The sequence below is a fragment of the Vanacampus margaritifer genome, chromosome 1 (genome assembly GCF_051991255.1).
Source record: "Vanacampus margaritifer isolate UIUO_Vmar chromosome 1, RoL_Vmar_1.0, whole genome shotgun sequence".
Classification (NCBI taxonomy): Eukaryota; Metazoa; Chordata; class Actinopteri; order Syngnathiformes; family Syngnathidae; genus Vanacampus; species Vanacampus margaritifer.
Window position 1 is genome coordinate 65,557,907 of NC_135432.1, and position 22,158 is coordinate 65,580,064.

Here is a 22,158-nt window from a genome sequence, read left to right on the forward strand (position 1 = left end):
ATTTCAACACTTTTGTAAAATTACTATAATACGATATTTTTCTTCAGGTCATCACTCTTGGTTTTATTGGATTGCTAATATCCCCGTTTTGTACAATGGTGCCTTGAGATACGAGATTTAATTAGTTATGAGTTTAAGTTTGTAATACAAAACACTAGTATCTCAAATTATTACCCAAAAAGAAAGCTCTCAATATGGTACGTTTTCAAAAATATAATTGTGGCGCTCAATCTGTTGTGCCCACTTTATCCACTAGAGGGCAGCATAATTATAAACTTCATAGCGACATAAATGGGTTTTTTTTTCTCTTTCCCATGGGTGATGTATAATTATATACAATGCTTAATAGTATCTATATATACTGTGTATATATAGCAGTCTACATTTGTTGCTCCACCGTTTTTATTTGAGAATTTGTTGCCGAAAGGGCTATAATCCTGCCTGCCACATATATGCTAATCGTTAGCCAACCAATTTCATTATCCATTGTTAGCAATAAGTTAGCGGGTGCATTACCACGGTGAAGGTGTTATGTTGTCGAAGTCTAATCCTCTTTTACCTGCTTTTATTTTATTGTAAACGTACTGAAATCTTATACTTTTGTTTTTTTTTAATGTATGACTCCATTTCCCCTATCAGGTTTTGGTGGTGTACTGTACAGTATTAAGTCAGTTACGTCACAGCTAATTTACCAGATACAAAATGTATGACATCCCCCCCCACTGATTTTATGGATTTAAACAGTTTGCACGTCTTGGCCAAGGCTTGAGGAGCTGCCTTCCTGTTGTAGCCCACTAGGGGGAAGTGTTGCTCTGTGTTGGCCCCACAAGGCTGACTATACCTGCCAGCTTTTACAATGTCAAGAGTGTGACACTTAATCTCAAGTGGCTCCTCCTGGCTTTGTGGCATTAGGCCCCTCTACCTGCCTTTTTGTTCCGACTCCCTGACAGAGCGGCGACGGTGATTAACCTCGCCTCTGCTCCGTCTTCAGAGATGGGACAAACCGTGAAATGGCGTATGAGAGATGACGAGCTGGGAGTGCGGTCTTAAATGAAGTTATTTGCTTGTCACAAAAAAAGGTTGTGCTTTACCTTGACTAGTTTTGGCGACGACTGGCGTGAACTTCTTTGCTGCCTATCTTGCATGAGAATGCAGCCTTTGAAGGTCACACAGTGTCCCCATTGAAGAGTTTTAGGATGCGCATCCAACTTCTTGTCGCGGCTGAGCTCAATTGTGCCGGATTGGGACACTTGTAGACAACTGTTCAGGACTCTGGGCGTTTTAGAGCAGTGGATCTCAAACTAGGCTATCAGCAATACATACATGCGGCGTCATAGCAATTGGCTTTGCACCAGAAATTCTTTCCAAGCGAAGAGCGCGCGATCCTCTGTAGAATTATTTGAAATGCAAAGAGATTGCATAATTGGACAGAAACCCGATTTCAAAGGCAGATCATCTGAACATAACTTTGCTTTTTTTTTTTTAAATGAAATCTTAATTCCAGAAAGTTCCAAGTGTACAACGTGGTCTCATTTTTATCTTCAGCTGGCTCGTGCAAGTCTCGATGACGGCTTTTTGCAAACACTTAACTTTCGGAGATACCTCCAAAGTACGGAATAAGGGCGACGATGTCACTGGGCGTTCTTGATCCAGTGCTTTTAAAATCAAAAGCATGTGGGGGGGCTTTTTTCACATCTGGCACCACTTATTGACATCAACGCGGCGCTCTCTAATCAAGCAAATACTGGCAAACACAAACGGCCACACATGCTCAAGCTGGCTCTCCCTGCTCGGCCCCATTTTCGAATAGCAAGTGGCCCATTTTTAGCATTTGTTAGGAAGGAGCTTTTTCCACGCCGGGGAAGGATGTCTCGTGTTGCTTTGTCAATTGTGTGCTACCTGGAGCACATCCTCGCACAGATTTTCAAATGATACTTGCTAGTCCATTGTTCCTTTTCTAATGCAAGCTGGTATCGCGTGTTTGGATTTCAAGACACAGTAGTGTCTAGTTTTCATTATGCCCCACACTCTTTTACTTTATATTCTAGCAGGACCCTTTTTTATTTATTTTTTATTTTTTTAAGGCGATAGTTGCTCTATGGCCCACAGTTAAATCAGTCATCCCTCCACATCTGAATCACCCCCCCCCCCCCCATCCAAATGCCATTTAGGCTGCACAGCTTATGTGATTTAGACTCAATGTCAGCGTGACAGCAGAGGAGCAAAGCGTCTTTTTTGCTTCATGGTGGCTGCGTAGCACAACTTAACGCCGGGACCGTGGGCCGCCTTACGCAGACTTGGGAGTTATTGAATCTATATTTCTGCCAGTCGGGAGCACCGATGAATCTCTGCAAGATAGTTGTGGAGTTAGCTTCCAGCTTTTATGGGCGAGTTGTCAAATTTTGTTTTTGTGCTGTGCCAGAGTGCAAAAAAAAGAGGAAATTGTCGCAATTTTTGCACCCAAAAATCAAATCAAAATGGCAGACTTCCTGTGTCTCTTCAGGCTTGACGGTGTTTTTTTTTTGTGGGCGTACTCATGATAGGCATGTCGACCAAATGTTGTGTTGTTGTGTAATGGGCCTTGAGGGCTGAATTGTTAAATGTCAAGACTCCTGAATACTTTTTTTTTTTTTTTTTTGTGACTCTACTCATCAGAAGGATATCAACTAAATGTTTTGTTGTAGGGGCTGAATTTTCGATGAGATATGACATGTACCCCAAAAAATAGCCAAAATGGCCTCTCGGAACCTAATTTGTCTTTTCAAAGCATGGCTTACTTGATTTTTTTTTGGTGAAACTACGAGCATGCCTACCAAATTTCATGTTGCTGAGTGAAGCAAACCTCGGAGTCTGAATTGTCAAATAGCCTTTATATGTTGGAGCCCTGAAAATGGGCAAAAATGACCCTCGAGTAGCTACTCTGGACCAAAATTGTGTTCCCAAGCATTGCTTCTTGATGCTTTTTTTTTTGTGGCTCCTCTCATAGACATGCGTACTGAAATGGCTCCTCTTAGAGGGGTAAAAAAAAAAAAAAAGAGTTGCCCACCCTTTTCTTTACAACAAAAAAAGCCGAGCAGCCAACCAGGAGAGCGTCCACCTGTTTACATATGCAGGCCTCTCAGACAGATGTTGAATAATTCATCCCCGCGGGCGGACGACATGCGGGCTGTATTTGGGTTACGCTTCTGCGATGTGTGTGCGCTCCTTTATCCAAAAATCCTCGGCTACTTTTCAAGAAGTAGGGCACAAAGTAGGCACAATACCAGCGGCATTTTGCTTTTTATGATCTTCTCAGCGGGCGTGTCCTCCATATGGCTAAGATGTTTCATTCCACAATTGGAGGGAAAATTTTGGGCAATCACCTCCGATGACATTTCAATGCAGAAACATGCACTTGTGTATATTGTAGTTGTCCTAAAACCAAGGTTATCATAAGTAATGGAAACTGAAAAATGTTCCTCTTTAGTTATATTTTTTTGTGAAAATGTCCTTAAAATTTATTCATGAGCTTTGGGGTTAATTTCGAATACATTTATTTTGGGATTGCTGTAAATCCATACAGGATGGTCAAACAGTTGTTTCACAATTAAACATAGTTTACTTTATTACACAATACTAAGTGGCCTTTTTTTCTTTTTAAATCTTGCACTCAACAAACGACTCCACAAAAAAAAAAAAAATCCACAAAACAAAGTGAATTTAAAAAAAACAAAAGTCAAAATAAAATAAAACTTAATATAATTTTGGGAAAAATCACAATTTATTATAACCCTGCCTAAGACACAATGTAACTGTAGCTGTGATTAAATTTTTGCTGTAGTAAAATATTTTCTAAATAAAATAAATTATTTTATAAAAATAAATAAATTAAAAATAATTTGTCAGCCCCTTAAATGGCCTTTTTTCTTTTAAAATCTTGCACTTAACAAATGACAATAAAAAAAGAAAAGTGAATTAAAAAAAAAAGTCAAAATAAAATAAAACTTAGTATAATTTTTGAAAAATCACAATTTATTTATTATTATTATTTATTTAAGACACAATGTAACTAGCTGTAGTGAATTTTTTGCTGTAGTAAAATATTTTCTAAATAATTTGTCAGCCCCTTAAATGGCCTTTTTTTTTTTTTTTTTTTTTTTTACTCCCATTTGATAACAAAAACGTGGAATACAGCAGATACATTTAAAATAAACTTTTTGGGTGTAGATAAAGCACTATATAAAATCAGTCCATTTGCCATTGATGACTGTAGAAATGGCAGCAAGCTAATTGCTTTAAAAAAAAAAAAATTGTCAGTGTTTAATTATCGTTACTGTAACTAGGCTAATACTAACGTTTTTTTGGGGTCAAGGAAGGCTTTTATACAGCAATATTGTTTTTCCAGGTTGCTGATTAGCTGTAATGTAATGTTGAATGAAATGGCTAAGATCTGCGTTGGCTTTTCTAAAAACAAAACATCAAATTAAAATGAAAGGGCAGTTGTTGGCTAAATTGTCCTTCAATTGTGGAATGACCCATAAAAGTGATGTAGCGCTTTAAGCAGGGCCGTATATCACCTGACTGGCGACGAGATGTTATGGTGAACTTCCCCCGCCCACCCCTGCTCGCTCAGTGTCTGCTGCTTTTACGGCGCCCCGCGTTTTTACACCCGACTGCATGCGCCGCCCTTTTTGGGCCCCCGGTTGGACAGTGCGGGCCGGGCCGCGCTCCATCCATGCGTCAGGCGCCACCGCGCTCCCCTCGCCATCCATCTTCGCCTCAGCTTTCAAACAGGCTGAACTTTACGGGGAGTTTTAAGTGCGTCTTGGGAGTGGCGCCGGAGCACTGGACGGCTAAATCTTGCTCATTGGACACAGAATTACAGTATGTTTTAAGAAAGGTGCACTATTATAGAATTCTAGTTTTCTTGTGCAAAAATGTTGTTTTTTTGGGGAGGAGGCTGGAATAGATTAATGGCGTTGCTGTTCATTTGAATGGAGAAAGATGATTTGAGATATGGGTGTCTTGAAGAAATCGAGCCCTGTAACTGGGGCTTTTCTCAGGGTCTTAAACACTCACAGAAATATTTAAGCTAATTTAAGATTTATGTAATATTTTTATATGACAAATTCCCATTTATTTATTTTTTAAAAGATCATTTTAACACAAACCTTATATGATACATATTTGTTTAGTCTAATAAAGCCTAGTTATTTGAAATGCATAATCCTCAAGTTTATGTATTTAGTATTAATAAAGTATAATTACTCTAAATGCGTGTATTTATTGGAAATACAGTATATATTTGAATTGCATAATCAGGTTACCTATACAGGCTATGTGAAAAACACTTATGTCAAATTTTCTTTTTTTTAAAAAAAAATAAAAAAAAATACATTTTAATGTTTTGTAATGTAAAAAATTCATCACATTCCCTTATCCTTTCCAATCAAACTAAATTTTTAGGGGGCGCTCATCAAGCGCATGCGACGGTACCTAATGAAGTGTCCCTGCGTGCAGTGTAGCCAGTCAGCCGTGAGGGGGCGTGACGCAGACGAGACGGAAGGGGGCGGGGGCGCGTATGTTGTGATGAAGGGAGCGAGCGCAGTGCGAGCCTCTCCCTTCCACACACGCGGAGAGGGAGAGGTGGAAGGCTGCGTGGTGCGGGGAGCGCCTTTTGGACGTCGTGGATTGTACGTGCGTGGGCAGGATGCTTGGAGTCGGGACGCACATTCGGTGGATGTATCTCAGCATGCTTTTTCCCGCGTGCACCTGAACGCACCGCCCTCATTGCTGTTGTGGAGCTTGATTCAAAAAGAAGAAAGAAGAAAAAAACAAACATCCTCCGCTGCTTTTTTTTCCCCCCGTGATGCTGGGAGAAAAGTTTGGGAGGAGACGTAGAAGAAGCCCCCCCTCAGCAAGACCAGCAGAAGACCCCCGTGTGAGTACCCCATGAGCACCGCGCACTTCTTCTGCTGCTCCTTCTTCCAGTGGCACTTTTCTCAGCGAGACCGTCTCAACTTTCCAGGATGACTTGAGGAGTCGTCGCTGAGGATCCAAAGGAGCAGCCGAGACGACAGAGGAAAAAAAAAAAGGCCCCCCCTTCCCCAAAAAAAAGCCTCAAGAAGAGAAAAGCAACCTTCATGATGGCAGTCAAGTGCGGAGCGATGGAGGTGCTGATCCTGACCGCGCTCTCGTGGATGTGCGTGTGGGCCGAGGAGAAGATCATCTTTGACAGGCACTCGGTCTACTGGAACAGCTCCAACCCCAAGTGAGTCCGCCGTTGGGCTGCGTGTGCGCATGCGCGGGCTTAATTGACGCTAATTAAGATGAACCTCAATTTGCAATTTCTGATGCACTTTTTCCACTTGTTTTTTTTCCCCCTCCACTTTAAACCAAGAGTAAATATTTTAAAGCATTTTGAGGATTTTTGCCCAATTTGACAGAATTTTGGTAATAACAAAAAAAATTGATGGAAAATGTATGCAAATTAGGATGATCCTCAACACTTCACGAGGTGTGTTGTGTTAATTTATTGGAATCGTCAGTGCAGGCTAAGTGACATGACCCCTCCCCCTACTGTTTTTGATGCGAGCAGTCGATGAGCATTGATCTGGGCTAAGGGATGGCAAAACCATCTAAGGGACCCAAGCATTTTGGGGGCCCCCCTGTCAAGGCCAAAATACATCAAATTAGATATTTAAGAAAAAGTTTAAAAGACGAAACGTACTTTTTATAAAAATATAATTTTTGATAATTAATTGCAATTACAATTAAATAAAAGTTCAATCCTATCATTTCTCATTATAAACCTTTTTTTTAAAAAAATGATGAAAAACTTTTTTCTAGAATTTCGGAATTTTCATGTCCCATTTCATTGGTCTTTTTCTCCAACTGATGAATGTACGGTATATGTCTTGGTGAAGCAACATGTGGCTCATTGTGCAAGGTTATTTTGTTCTCTCTGATTGTTATCGACGAGAAGGTTAATAGAATCGAGTTGGTTATTCTATTGAGTATGGCTGTGTTTTTTTGCAGTGATATAAAGAAATATTGTGCCTTTTTGATCCATTAGGCTCACTGTACTTGCATGCAAATTGACCGCAATTACTACTTTCCTGTTAGCCAGGGCGTTGTTACAGAAAGGGTGCGTTTCCACTGAAAAATTGCGAAAATAGGTTTATTTAATCACAAGCGTATCACATTGTAGTTTTCTCAGTGCGTGGTCCACCTCAGTGGTGGGCGTTTTTCCAAATAAAAACAACACTGGTTGAAACTGACAAGCGCTCGCGCGCGCACGCACGCACGCACGCACACGGAGTGAGCTTGCAGTTGCGTCTGTGACTTCATCACTTCTCCACTGAAGCCATCTCAAATATTTAACAGGCGAGGGGGAACATTTTCTTGCTTTCTTGCTCTCTGTCTCCCTCTCTCCCTCTTTTCCTCTCTCTGCACTTTCACTTTTTTTTCTCGTACACACACACACACACACACACACACACACACACACACACACGAGTGCGCGTGCACATAACGCAAACATCAGCGGCTATGTTTAAGCTATATGCACGGTTGCCGGGGGCGATGTTATTCCGTCAGGGAATGGCGTTGCGGGGGGGGGGGGGGGGGGGTGAAGCGGAAGGGGAGAGCTGGTGTGTGTATGTGTGTGTGTGTTTGACGGTGGGGTGGGAGTGGGGGGTGTTAAAGTGGGAGAGACGAGTGGGGGTGTGGGACATATCAAAAATGCATTGCAATGAATCAGGACTGTGACGTTGGTGAACTCGCTTCCCCCTTGTTTGGACCCGCTCCGTGTTCATTGAGGACATCCATCCCCATGCATTACACATACAGTACAAGGCTATTTGTACATAGTGAAGCCACTTTATGGAAAATAAGGGAATTTTGCTGATATTTTTATACAAAAAGATAAACTGGGAAAGTTATGTAAATATCGACACATTTGTCCCACTTTTTTTTTTTTTTTACCTGAGAGAGGGAAAAAAAAAGAAAAAAATCTTAGTGTTTATCAGAGGGGGTGGGGAGGTCATCCATTTTTTTTGCTGAATTTAAAATGACAGTAGAATTCAAATTAAATAAAATGTCGAAAGTATGCAAAAACATATTTGTCTCATTGAAAACCCACAAAAATGCTATTTTTAAACCCCAGATTTTAGGGAGGGGGGGGGGGGGGTAAGTCAGAAGAAGAAAATGTTCATACCATGCAAGGACAAAGTAATATTTTTACGGAATTTTACAGTAACCATTGCAAATGAAATAAAATGTCAGTTATACCAAACCCTTTTCCTTTTTTTTATCTCACATTTGTCTTAACAAAAAAATAATAATTATCGCTAATTTTGGATATTAGAACATACTATCAATAGTGTCCAAAGTTCAGCATCGGAGCCATTTTGGCTTATTATTTACTGGTTTGCGGCGTTATGTAAACATTAAATGAACATGAAGGTTAAGGAAAGGTTAAGACCAAAAAAATATATATTTTTTTACATTTGTACATCACATTATATTGTGCTCAATGCTCACAAAGTAGTTAATCCACTTGTTGCATACGCATGCATTCAAGCCAGTGAAACACTTGTATTTATTTAGAGAGCATGAGGAACATGCTCGTTGGCTGGCAGCAAGTGCCACAGAAGCTCTTTCAGCTGACCAGCCGCCTGTTCCTGCGCAATGATGTCATCGGATTCAGACCCAACCCAAAACATTCAGCGCTTTGGTGATTAAGCTTGGCCACTGTTCGACGGGATATTCGGAAGAGATTTAATTGAGAGATCCTGTTCCTGCGCAGTAATGTCATCTCATTGAAATGATTCCAGGAACTTCGCTTTGTTCCGTTGCTATCTTTAATGCCTTGAAAATACCCCGTTTCCTGGTTGAAACCTTCAAACGGTGAGATCTCTCTGATGCCGCGGAAAGCTCTCTGCGGACCACGGCTTGCGCTGTAAGATGTGACAACAAAAATGTCAGGAACAGCCTACTAGAACAGCTGAACTTTATTTGTGATTTATTTGAACTATTTCTATTAGTTTTTTTCCCCCACTTTTGTTAACGAGTATGAAAACCTAGACGTTTTGTTTTATTGTACATTTAGAACAGATATAAAATTTGTGATTAATTGTGAGTTAACTAGTGAAGTAATGCGATTAATTACGATTAAAAATTTTAATCGCCTCAGACCCCGAATTTTTAATAATCATTTCTTTTCTTTTTTAATCTTTTCTTCTTCTTTTTTTAAATAATAAAAATAACTAGTCAAGTCATGCCATTAATTACAATTAATAATTTTAATTGGCTGACACCCCAAATTTTTAATAATCTTTTCTTGTTATTATTTATGCTCGCTAAAAGATATTTTTTTTTAGTTCATTTGAGTTGTCGCAGGTTATAAGTCAAATAGTGGAAACGATTTTGCTTGGTCTCGCGAAAGCCTGGAAATTGAATAGGGGTGTGTAGACTTTTTATATCCACTCGTTCAGCTTGTTGCACATGCAAAATAGTTCTGCTCAGATGACCAAACTCAAAGCACTTGGCAGGCTTTCGATCCTTCGGACAATTCCGTCCATGCATTTAGCTGTTGTGATGTCATAAATGGAGGGTGGAAGGGGTGGGGGGGGGGGGGGTTATGACGTCGTCATCATCCTCACACTGTAGCGCAACATCACGCAGATGAGTCTTATAGAAGGATGCGGGAGCAAAGCGCGCACACACACACTAGAGGCTGCAAGATGTAGGTCACACATCCACACAAACACAACTACACACGCGGTCCATTCAGCTTCCATTTTCTTACTGGGTACACACACACACACTACTTGAGTACCATAAACGCACACACTGGCCCATTAGAGAAAAAAAAAAAATCTTACAGGTTTATGGGCCTTTGTTCAGCCTGAAGAGCTAACGTGCTCACAAAAATGGCTACTTTGACACACACACACACACACGCAAACACATGCATGCGCTGGCTCATTGGTCCAGAAGGAGCATCTCGTCTAATCCCACACTTTCTCCTTCAAAAAGACCCCCCCCCCCCCACCCGCCCACCCGCCCCCCCGTCCGTCCGTCTTTGTTCCCCGCTCGCACTCCATCTCGACCGTCTTTGCGGAAGCGCGCCCGTCGTGCTGCGGGATGCAATCGATCTCCTTCACATACGCACACACACACAATGGTAGCACGTCACCTCGTCTGCCGTGCTTCCTTGTGTGATGGTCAGGGTGCTTTTGTTTACTCAATTGTACCAGTACCGGGTGTTTAAAAAATGCGTAGCGCTGACCTTTGGCCTATTTGCTGTTTGTTATTTACAAATTCACTTATGCTATTGACCATTTTTTCTGTGGTGTCTATTCTTAGCAATTCATTGTAAAACACATCAATCTGTGTTTTTTGGCGTTCTTTCTATAAAACAATGCTTTGTTTTGGATAATAGGAAAATAGTAAACTGGTGTCAAGGAAGTATGTCGGAAGTAGTAATATTGTTATGTCGCTATGCAGTGCTGAAAAGCTGAACTGAAGGTGTCGGAAATGAGCTGACATTTTGTCGTTGCACTGGTTTGAATCAGGCAAATGTGGAAGAAGAGGATAAAGTCTCTTAAATTTGGGAATTTGATTGTAATTTGATTGCTTCATTTTACTGTAAGAAGTGTGACGTTAGTGAAATTGGAGGGATAGTTTTGGAGATGCTCTGAATGATCTGACGTTTAAAAGTTGGACTGCTTAGGATAAGTCAAAACATGTGGAAGGAGGACTTAAATATTTGAAATGTTGCTTGAATTTGGGAATTTTATTGTTTTAGTTTACTGTAAAAAGTGTGCCAATGACTGAATTTGATGAATAGTTTCCAAAATGTCTTGAATGATCTGACATTTTGAAAGTGGACTGTTTTTTATCAGTTAAAACATGTAAAGGGAGGACTTAAATATTTGAAATGTTGCTTGAATTTGGGAATTTTATTGTAATTGAATTTTTTGGGAATTTACTGTAAAAAGTGGGGGAAATGATTGAATTTGATGAATAGTTTCCAAAATGCCCTGAATGATCTAACGTTTAAAAGTTGGACTGGTTAGTATCAGTCAAAACATGTGGAGGGGGAGGACTTAAATATTTGAAATGTTGCTTGAATTTGGGAATTTTATTGTTTTAGTTTACTGTAAAAAGTGTGCAAATGACTGAATTTGATGAATAGTTTCCAAAATGCCCTGAATGATCTAACGTTTAAAAGTTAGACTGTTTTTATCAGTTAAAACATGTAAAGGGAGGACTTAAATATTTGAAATGTTGCTTGAATTTGGGAATTTTATTGTAATTTAATTTTTTTGAATTTACTGTAAAAAGTGGGGGAAATGATTGAATTTGATGAATAGTTTCCAAAATGCCCTGAATGATCTAACGTTTAAAAGTTGGACTGGTTAGTATCGGTCAAAACATGTGGAGGGAGGACTTAAATATTTGAAATGTTGCTTGAATTTGGGAATTTTATTGTTTTAGTTTACTGTAAAAAGTGTGCAAATGACTGAATTTGATGAATAGTTTCCAAAATGCCCTGAATGATCTAACGTTTAAAAGTTAGACTGTTTTTATCAGTTAAAACATGTAAAGGGAGGACTTAAATATTTGAAATGTTGCTTGAATTTGGGAATTTTATTGTAATTTAATTTTTTTGAATTTACTGTAAAAAGTGGGGGAAATGATTGAATTTGATGAATAGTTTCCAAAATGCCCTGAATGATCTAACGTTTAAAAGTTGGACTGGTTAGTATCGGTCAAAACATGTGGAGGGAGGACTTAAATATTTGAAATGTTGCTTGAATTTGGGAATTTTATTGTTTTAGTTTACTGTAAAAAGTGTGCAAATGACTGAATTTGATGAATAGTTTCCAAAATGTCTTGAATGATCTGACATTTTGAAAGTGGGCTGGTTGGTATCAGTTAAAACATGTAAAAGGAGGACTTAAATATTTGAAATGTTGCTTGAATTTGGGAATTTTATTGTAATTTCATTGTTTTAGACAGCTTACTGCAAAAAGTGTGGAAATGAGGGAAATGCGTAAGAGGGTAGATATATAAAATATCTCTTAAATTTGGGGATTTTATTGTAGAATGTGTCAAATCGTTGGAATGTGCTCAGCAATTAGAATTTGGAATGCCATCGACGAGGCACGTCTTTATTGCATTTCTTATTCACTTGTACGGGACGTTTAAGAAATGTGGACGGAGAACAAATTTTTCTCTTCATCAGTGTTCACACAATTCTGACTTGCCTTCTGTTTATAGCGTAGCTGAGTGACAGGCCACGACACGTTCCGACTTACTTGCATATCCGGGTTCCGACCCCCGCCCTTGGAACAGTTGCAAACCGAGGACTAGCGGCACTGAATCAAATCAACTTTTATGAAAGTCACTTGACTTTTTTAGTCTGCATTTAAAAGTCAGACCGGCGGCAAACCACCCCCCCCTCCCCCTCCCCCTCCGCATCGCCCTCATCAGATTGTAGCGCCTCCCCCGAGAGGCGAGTGCACAGACTGAGAAACGCCGTCATCATCAAATGTGCCCACAAGAGTCTGTTTAGTATGTTGGCAGCAATCTGTGACGACGTGTGAAATGTTTATTTAAACGTGTCCCCTTTAACACCCCCCCCCCCCACCACCACCAAAAATGGGATTATTGATGGCGGGTGGTGAAAGATGCCGCAGTGCCACCTAATGAGTTGACGTGATGAAGTAAATGGGGAAAACAAAGCCAGTCGAAAGACGGATGAATATTCTGGACTGAATCTCATCGGTTGGCGTTCCTGCTCCGTTTTTGCTTTTTAGTCGTCTGCTGAAGATGGCGACTTGGTGGTACTCAAATGCGGGGCTCGTTGAACGTTTTGCATCCAGAGACAATTTCGAAGAAACCCCTCATAATCCCACCGCTTATTTAAACACAACTGCCTCAATGCCAGTGGGATTCCAAAAGTTCTTTTCAAGAAAAAATTCGACGACGTTACGACGCTGTAAAAAAATAAAATAAAATGTAATTCATGAGAATGAAGTCATTTAAAAGATTTTTTTTTTTTTTTTTTTGACCAATTCAAAATATTCCAACATCGTGTTTAGCTCATTTCATGTCATTCAGTATCATTCCACCATTTTTCAGTTCACATTTTTTTTCTTCACCTTCACACGCAATTTCCCCAGAAATGTCATTCTCTCGTTTCAAATAATGTTCCCGACCTTTAGGCTGCAACTGGCAGACCGTCTGCTCCCGGGTTTTAGGGAGCCCAGTTTGCAAAACCCCAGCTCTAATGGGACTGCAGCCTCTCTTTCTTCAGCGGGATCATGTCTGCCTGCCTCCGCCTCTCCAGAGACCGCAAGACAAACGCGAGATGGACTCTGAGGATTAGTGCCGATCAAATGAAAGACGCAAGTTGCAGCCGTGCACAATGGAAGCCAAATCAAGCGGAAATGAAGGAAAGATTACTGCGGCGAGAAAGCGCTTAAAGAGCGCACGGTCGGACGGTCCCAGTGGGGGGGCGTCAAAGGCCAGGTATTAGGCTGGGAAGAGTGTGAACGGCGGCGGGCCTTCTTCTGCTTGGAGGTCGGGAACCAGAAATTTTGAAAGTCAAAGTTGGACTGGAAAAGACGAAAACGCATCGTTGATGGGCGAGCTAAAACTCTTTTCGTTTTCAGAACGCTTGCTGATTTGGTGGCTGATTGTTCGGTGCAGAGTTGCCAGGATTGATTGTTTTATACACTTTTGAATGTACACTCTAAATTTAGCCAACTTTCCAAAAAGTTGGAGGAAATCAGTAAATAACAACCCAACCTTTTGGGTTGCATAAACAACTTTGGGAGTTGGTTTTGAACAAAACAATACACTTTATGGGGTGGTTTTTGTGGGTTATTCATTTGACCCAACATTTTGGGTTACATGTATAACCCAAAATGTTGGGTCAAATGAGTAATCCCCATCTTTTTGGGTTAAATGAAATAGGAGAGAAAGTAGGTCAATTAGGTCAGATTGACCCATGTAGCGAGTTTTCGACACAAATTAGATTGTTTTTGAATGTGTACACTAAATTTACCCAACTTTCCAAAAAGTTGGAGGAAATCAGTAAATAACAACCCAATCTTTTGGGTTGCATAAACAATTTGGGGAGTTGGTTTTGAACAAAACAATGCACTTTATGGGGTGGTTTTTGTGGGTTATTCATTTGACCCAACATTTTGGGTTACATGTATAACCCAAAACGTTGGGTCAAATGAGTAATCCCCAACTTTTTGGGTTAAATGAAATAGGAGAGAAAGTAGGTCAATGGGGTCAGATTGACCTATGTAGCGAGTTTTCGACACAAATTAGATTGTTTTTGAATGTCCACTCTAAATTTACCCAACTTTCCAAAAAGTTGGAGGAAATCAGTAAATAACAACCCAATCTTTTGGGTTGCATAAACAACTTTGGGAGTTGGTTTTGAACAAAACAATACACTTTATGGGGTGGTTTTTGTGGGTTATTCATTTGACCCAACATTTTGGGTTACATGTATAACCCAAAACGTTTCGTCAAATGAGTGATCCACAACTTTTTGGGTTAAATGAAATAGGAGAGAAAGTAGGTCAATTAGGTCAGATTGACCCTTGTAGCGAGTTTTCGACACAAATTAGATTGTTTTTGAATGTACACTCTAAATTTAGCCAACTTTCCAAAAAGTTGGAGGAAATCAGTAAATAACAACCCAATCTTTTGGGTTGCATAAACAATTTGGGAAGTTGGTTTTGAACAAAACAATGCACTTTATGGGGTTGTTTTTGTGGGTTATTCATTTGACCCAACATTTTAGGTTACATGTACTGTATAACCCAAAACGTTGGGTCAAATGAGTAACCCACAAAACCACAAACCTTGTGTAGCTTTGTTCAAAACACCCCCCCCCTTCCACCCCTAAATTTTGTGTGTGTTTTTTCAACCCAAAAATGTTTTTTTTTTATAAATAACCCAAAACGTTGGGCCACATTAAGAATGTACACTAACCGAATTTAGGTAAAGGAAAAAAAACGAGGTCGACCTGCTTCTTTGGTCAATTTGACCTAATTTATTGGTGCAAAATGAACGGTTGGGTCAAAAATAATCCAAATTGGGTCAAAAAGGGACTGAATGAATAGACCACAAAACAACCCACAAATGTTCAGTTTTTTTGCAACCGAAAAAATCGGGTTGATTTGTTCTTTAACTCAACTAATCATTTGATCCCACTTCTTAGGTTAAATAAACAACTGAAAAAGTTGAGTGAAATTGGTGTGTACACGCCAAAATAACTCAAATTGGGTCAAAAAGGAACCGACTTTGCCTCCCACACATGAATGAATGTCAACGGGAGTAACTCTTTCCGCCACGCATGTCAACGTGTTACCTCGATGGTTTCAGAAACCGCAATTCTTACCTTACCCCGAATAATGACTGCGTGTAAACGTAGTCACTGTAGCTGAAAAGTATGTGCGGTTTATTTAAGTCTTGTCAACTGTTACTCATTCTTCCATCCATCCATGTTTAGATGAACATACTCACAACTTAAACAATAGTGACTTGCAAATGGTATCCGTCTTGTTTCGCCCGTCCCGCTCATTTCCATACGCTTCATCAACAATTGTACGCACGAGCTGGCAAGCAAACTGGCCCTGAAAATGTTATTTCCCTGACTTGCGTCGGTGGGCATGCGGCGATGGCGCGCATGTGCCGTCAGCTTCTCATCTGCATCCAAAGGATCCCTGGCGGGGTCCCCCCCCCCCCCCCAAACAGTTGGGAATCAAACAAAAGAAAGCGAGTGAGCCATTTGCATTGTAATCCATCAGATGAGGCAGGCGAGAAGTGCGCGACTCGGCGCCAGTCACGGCGACGACGCCCAAGCTTACCTCGGTGTGATCCGGAACAGGGCCGCGGTGAAACTCATTTTATTCTATGCTAATGAGGATAATGAGGCGGGATCAACATATGTTCTGTCTTATCGCTCTCCGAGGTGTCCATATGCACAGTCGGCAACCTCCTGGTTGGCTGCTTGTGTAATGATGTCTTTTCGCCCCTCCGGCCGCCGTATTAATCCTCACCTCAGGTTTAATCCCGAGTTTAATCTAAACACCACTTGGAGGCTTTTTTTTTTTTTTTTTTTACTACTATCAGTCATAGCAGCAGTCATCCTATTGTTAGTGGCGTTATTACATAAGCATATCATATTAATACGACAACACAAATCCCTAAAGTTGGGCTGGATTTTTTTTTTTTTTTAATGCAAGCTCAAGATACACAATCGGCAAAGCTAATCACAATCTGGTAATTATTTGTTCTTCTTTCTTGTCATTGTTTGATTTAGTTTTTGTCTTGTACGGGCGGCAAAATAAGCCATTTCTGACGCTGTTTTCAGGACAAAGCCGCATTTTGGTTGGGCGGACCAAAATTGTTAAATGCCTGATCTTCTATCTTTGTATCGGTCCGGTATCAGTATCGGCCCATACTGCAAAACTGGGTATCGGAATCGGTATCGGGGGTCCAAAAAACAGTATTGGAACAACAATGAATTTTTTAGGCCAATGCTGATATTCATTTTTGGCAGAAAAAAAAAATACAGATTAGCGATTAATCGGCTATAGACGTCAAAAATTCTATTAGTTTAACATATTTTTTCCACTTTTGTTAAGAGTGTGAAAACCTAGATTTTTTTTTATTGTACATTAAGAACAGATATAAAATTGATGATTAATCGTGAGTTAACTAAAGTCGTAGTCAAAGTAAGTAAAGTCATGCGATTAATTACAATTAAAAATTTTAATCGCCTTTCTTTTCTTTTTTTAAATTATCTTTTTTAAAAAAACAAATTTTTGATAATCTTTCCTTTTCGTTTTTAAAATGATCTTTAAAAAAAGATTATTAGAAATTAGGTCATCAGGCAATTACATTTTTTAATTGTAATTAATCGCATGACATGAATAGTTAACTCATGATTAATCACAAATTTTATATCTGGTCTAAATATACAATATTTGTTTTCTTACTCTGGTTAAAAAAAAAGTGGAAAAAAATGTTAAACTAACAGAAATAGTTAAAAATAATTTTTGACGTCTATAGCCGTCAATGGCAGTGAATGATTTAAGAAAAAATGTGTGAGGAATGCGTGATGTTTAAAACTCATGTCGGGCCAAGCATTCTCAGAACCGGGCTGGTATTCCCAAGTGTCTTTCCTCCCCTGACGCATCGCGCATTCCCTTTGATGAATATCGAGGTTAACTTTCCACGCCGACGCTCTATTCTCTCTCTCTCTTTACTCACTCTCATGCATTCTAATCCTCTCTCGCCGCCCCCAACGTTCAACGGGGCCGTAATGATGGCGCCGATGTTTATTGAGATGGCGCCGATAAGCGTAATGAAAACAGAGTGCGGCTTAATGGCGTTGATTAAAATGTTGATGAGGGAATCGGGTGACGCCTGTGATGCTCGCCGATTACGTTGGCAACAAGTTGGCGTGGGACATTATTTAAATTATCCACAGCTAAATGATGACAAGTTTGTGTAATATGCAGACACTCAAAGAGAAATTCCACTTCCTCTTATATTTGCGTCAATACTTTATGGCTCCTAGAGGTGGTGCTGCAAAAATGAATGCATTAAAATTTATTTATCTATTTAAAATGTTTGTCCCAAAGACGTATTTATACGTTTTTTTTTGTTTTTTTTTGCTCGAGCATACAAAAGGCTTTGATGCAGCCTCTCAACTGCAAAGAACGGTTGAAGAAATGGTAGTTATTACACAAACGGCCAGCAGGTGGCAGCAGAGCAAAAGAGATCAACCAGGGCCATGTTGAAAAAAGCTAATTTACCCACAGTTTTAAACAGATTTATGAATAATGATCAAACTTAGCTATATTCTAATGCTAATTGCTGCAAAACAGAAACAGATAGAAATGCAAAAAAAAATCTATTTTTGTTCCTGATGAAAAGAAGAGACTCTAATCTTTCGTTTGGTAGGTTCCATGTTTTGATAGCAATAGAACGCAATATTCTGTGTGCCTTGCGAAATCTGTCAAAATCCAGTAAAACAGCCGGGAGCGAAGGGGGGTTGCTTCTGTGAAAATGTGTTAAGCCCAAAAATCAACATTTTGTTGAGTTTGACTCGACAGTTGAATTTGACACGTCGGTCTATATCTTTTAAAATTGCCAATAATGTTCAGACTATTTTTTTTTTAATTTACACATCAAATTAACTCAATAAAACCAGAAAATATTTAATAATAATAATAATAATAATAATAATCTTCAGACTATTTTTTTTTAATTTACACATCAAATTAACTCAATAAAACCAGAGAATATTTACTGTTGAGGAGCCGAAATTCTGAGCAAATTGAAATTAAAGCATTAAGGGATCAAAAACAGATTAAAAAAAAAAATCTGCTAATGACTCAACCATCGGAATTGTATTCGGTCAGATATCGTATTCGCATTCCACTTTTGAAAAATCCATACGAGTCAGGCGGCAAGTCTAAATTTCTCCTTATAGCTTTTGGGACTTTGGGATCATAGCAGGCATTTATTAGAGGTAGAGGCATTTATTCAGCGAATGCCACGTTTATTTGAGTCACACAGCTCAATACAGCTCTTTCTAGTCAGCATATTTGACATTATTCATATGTTATTACTGTCCGCTATTTGAGATGATTTTGTCTGATTTGCAACGTAATCTTATAAGTAAAAAAAAAAAAGTGTGCTGGTGCGAAACGTCCACAGTGATCGATGACAGCTTTTATTGTCACCCTAAAATGACATTCAAGACAATGGGATTACACATTTTCACATGATTGGAAAGGCCATGAAGATGGGGGGCGGGGGATGGCGGGGTGGGGGCGGGGTGACTCCATTAAAGATTCTCTCTGCCCCGCCACTTCCCTGCGGAGAAGGCAAAGAGTGAAGATGTGAGAACATTATTAGTTTTTTGGCAGCTTCCAATGGAAATAGAAAATGAGATTCTTTGCTGATGAGATTGCGCCGGTCTTTGAGATGTCAACCTCGCTACTCCCTTGAACATCCACACGGGTGAACCCCTGCGTACCAGGGAGGAGGAGCAATATCTCCTTTGAAATATAATTCATTTATGTCATATTTATAAAGTGCTTTTACTTATTACAGAACAACTGTAAGGGAGGCTTGAACGGATTAATGGATTTCCATTCATTTCAAAGGGGAAGGATGATTTGAGATACAAACTCGAGGTGCTCAAGCGCTCTCAGATTTCATCCACCGCATCATGTGACTCCTGTCCCCCCACCTGTGCCGTCTGTAGCGTGTTTACGTACGTGTAAATCCCCCATAATAAAAATAACAGGATGCTTCTGGTTAAATGGAATCAAAGGCTGGCAAAATGTGAAGGTGCCGCGTTCTGCTTTGCAGATTGCGCTGGCCGACTCTCGTCACTGATTAGCGAGCTGCCCGCGGGAGGCCTTTGTTGCACGCTGGCTTTATTTTCGTGTTGACGTTGATCACACGCTGCTGCTGTACAGGAGGGAGCGGCTTCGACTGTGGCCGGACCACCAAAGCCGACGTGATCAGATTGAGATTTACCTGAAGGATAATTACGGCAAAAGATTCTACCACTTCTTTAGCCAGCAAATTAGTCGAGAATTTCTTATTTTGTATCGGGAATGAGTAGATTTACCAATAAATATTTCAGTTTTTATCGATTATCATAAAATTGAAAAAAATACGATTTGCAATGCTCCTTTAGCCAACAAACTCTTTGCGACTGTACGGATTATTGTGAAATCAGCGATGATGGTGTATCCATTGCTTCTGTACTACTCTTTTAGCCGGCATATTAGTCGAAAAATGTGATGGTTTCCCGACAATTTCTTCTGCTTTTAACGATTTTTCTAAAATCTCAGAAAACAATGTATCGTTCTAATTTGTTACATTTCTTTAGGACTGTGCAGATGATCAGGAAATTAGCAATGATGTTGTAGCCATTGCTTCTCTAGGACTATTTTAGCTAGCATATTAGCCATAAAATACGATGGCTTAACAACAAACGTTTGATTGTCGTAAAATCGCTAAATACGTTGTGCCTCGTTCAGATTTGCTAAGCTTCTTTAGCCAACAAACTTCTGTTATAGTGAAATCCATTGCTTCTTTACGACTCTTTTTTTTTTTTTTTTTTTTTTTTACCCACCTATTTGATTTGCCCAAAATTTTTTGTTTTTAACGATTATCGGAAAATCTCATAAAAGGGTGACTAAGACTGTGTTGAGAGTATGTGAAATGATACTTTTATACGTATATAATATAGACACTACTTCTTTAGCCATAGCCATTTTTTTTTTTATTACGCTTCGATTAGCCGATTGTGCTTTTTGCTACGCTTCTTTAGCCAGCAAACTGTTTTTCATGTGGCGTTGAGGTCACGTTGTCAGCGTTAACATTTCCTGAGATTAATTCATGTTCCAAAACACAACCGGGACGGATAGCGCCGCGAGAGTCGCAGGTGAGCGCGGATGGGGGGTGAACTCGCCGTGACGAGATGGCAACGGAATCGACTCGCTGCGAGCGTCGTCGTCGTCGTCGTCGGGAGCTCTGCCGCATAATCGCCGTTTGATCAACTTCAAACGGGCCGCGCTTCCTTCCTTCCTTTGCCGAGTCGGGAGAAGAGCGAGTGTTTCCCGCGTGCATGTGTGGGAAGCCCACGTGTTTGTGTTTGCTGACAAAAGCATTACGGCTGTTTTTCGTTAGTGTAAAATAGGTCAAAAGCAAACAAACACGCAAGCTGCGTCTGCGTACTTGACGCCAGCGAATGAGTTGTGTCGGCATCGTTTTCATTGGCCAATATATAAAGTATAAATAATTAAAGAAAATATAAAAAAATGTGCTAAATTTGGCAAGGTTCCACAATTTTCCACAGGATAATTACTTTTTTAAATTAAAGCATTTGTGCTAAAGATTTTCAAATATTGCTATCAATTTTTCAAGTATTACATTTTTTTTAAAAACTATTTTAGGATTAGAATCAAACATTTTAAATAATCGTGCATTTTACAATGAACATTTTTTCATAATATTTTGCTGGTCAAAATGTCATATTTTATTATTATTGTTACAAAATCTTGAAAATAATTTGTCACGTTCATATATTCATTTTTAGTGGCCACCCAAAATTTGGGTATTATAATAAATATTAATATATAGTATAATTCTATGATAAAATTACTAAAATAAAATAATTTTCTTATTAATATATTGTTGTATTTTATTAGTCATAATTATGATATATAAAATATTAATTGTATAATAATAGTGAACTATGAAACTTGTGTTTTTGATGAATAACCCAACAATAAACAACCAAAATAAATTCAAATCATTAATTTTGTATTAAATATATAGGAATATTTGTGATCACATTTATTATTGTTATTATTTATTCATCAAGTTTTTAACCATTTTTTCCCTACACATTCAAATTTAGAGAACAAAATGATAGTACTTTGTAATAGATGACAACTTGTGGGATTTGAGTCATGAAGTTAATGTTGAGGTTAAAATTATACGGTTAATTAAAATTAATGTCTTTGCATAATATATACATGTGCCAAACATATATTATGAGCAACTGTAAAATGTTGCCTCCCACCCAACATTACTTCACTCATTGATTAAAAGTCCAGCGAGACCGTCCACCAGTGCTTCGTCCTGATTGTGACTTCATGTCTTTGTGCATCATCATCATCATCATCATCATCATCATCATCATGTCTTTTCTTTCTACTCTTCCACCTTCTCATCTTCTTTTTTTTATTTTTTGTATTTTTTATTTGGGTTTTGATGTGGTCTGCACTAGTAGGCCTTGAAGATCTGCAGCTCCAGAGAGCTCATTAATTCCATGAACGCAGACGAGTCGCCGGGAACGATGTAGTTGGAAAGCAAAAAAAGAAAAAAAGAAAAAATCCAATCCTGCCCCCCTGCAGCGTTTTCCCGCGCGTTACAGACGACCAGCACAAGGTGAATTATGGCTTGCGTGTGTCACTCTGGCGGACACATCAAGTACATGTGATCTAAATTGTGTGCGCGCGCGGGCAAGAAAACGAAGACGACCGGTTCGGAGAATCGGCTCCGATGCGACGACGACGTCAAAACAAACTCGGCGACCTG

At 39.4% G+C, this 22,158-nt stretch overlaps 1 protein-coding gene across 2 annotated transcripts in view; it reads left to right on the forward strand.

Annotated features, from left to right (window-relative positions):
* The first annotated feature begins 5,563 nt into the window (after positions 1–5,563).
* Positions 5,564–22,158, forward strand: part of efna2a (ephrin-A2a) — a 71,077-nt gene continuing 54,482 nt past the window's right edge. Inside the window, exons 1-2 of one of the 2 annotated variants that reach the window (XM_077562349.1) lie at positions 5,564–5,920; positions 6,008–6,250. In XM_077562349.1, the coding sequence (XP_077418475.1) occupies positions 6,123–6,250 (128 nt within the window). In that variant the 5' untranslated portion in view covers positions 5,564–5,920; positions 6,008–6,122. Of the gene's footprint in view, positions 6,251–22,158 lie in introns of both variants that reach the window. The other variant, XM_077562339.1, reaches the window with a different exon arrangement.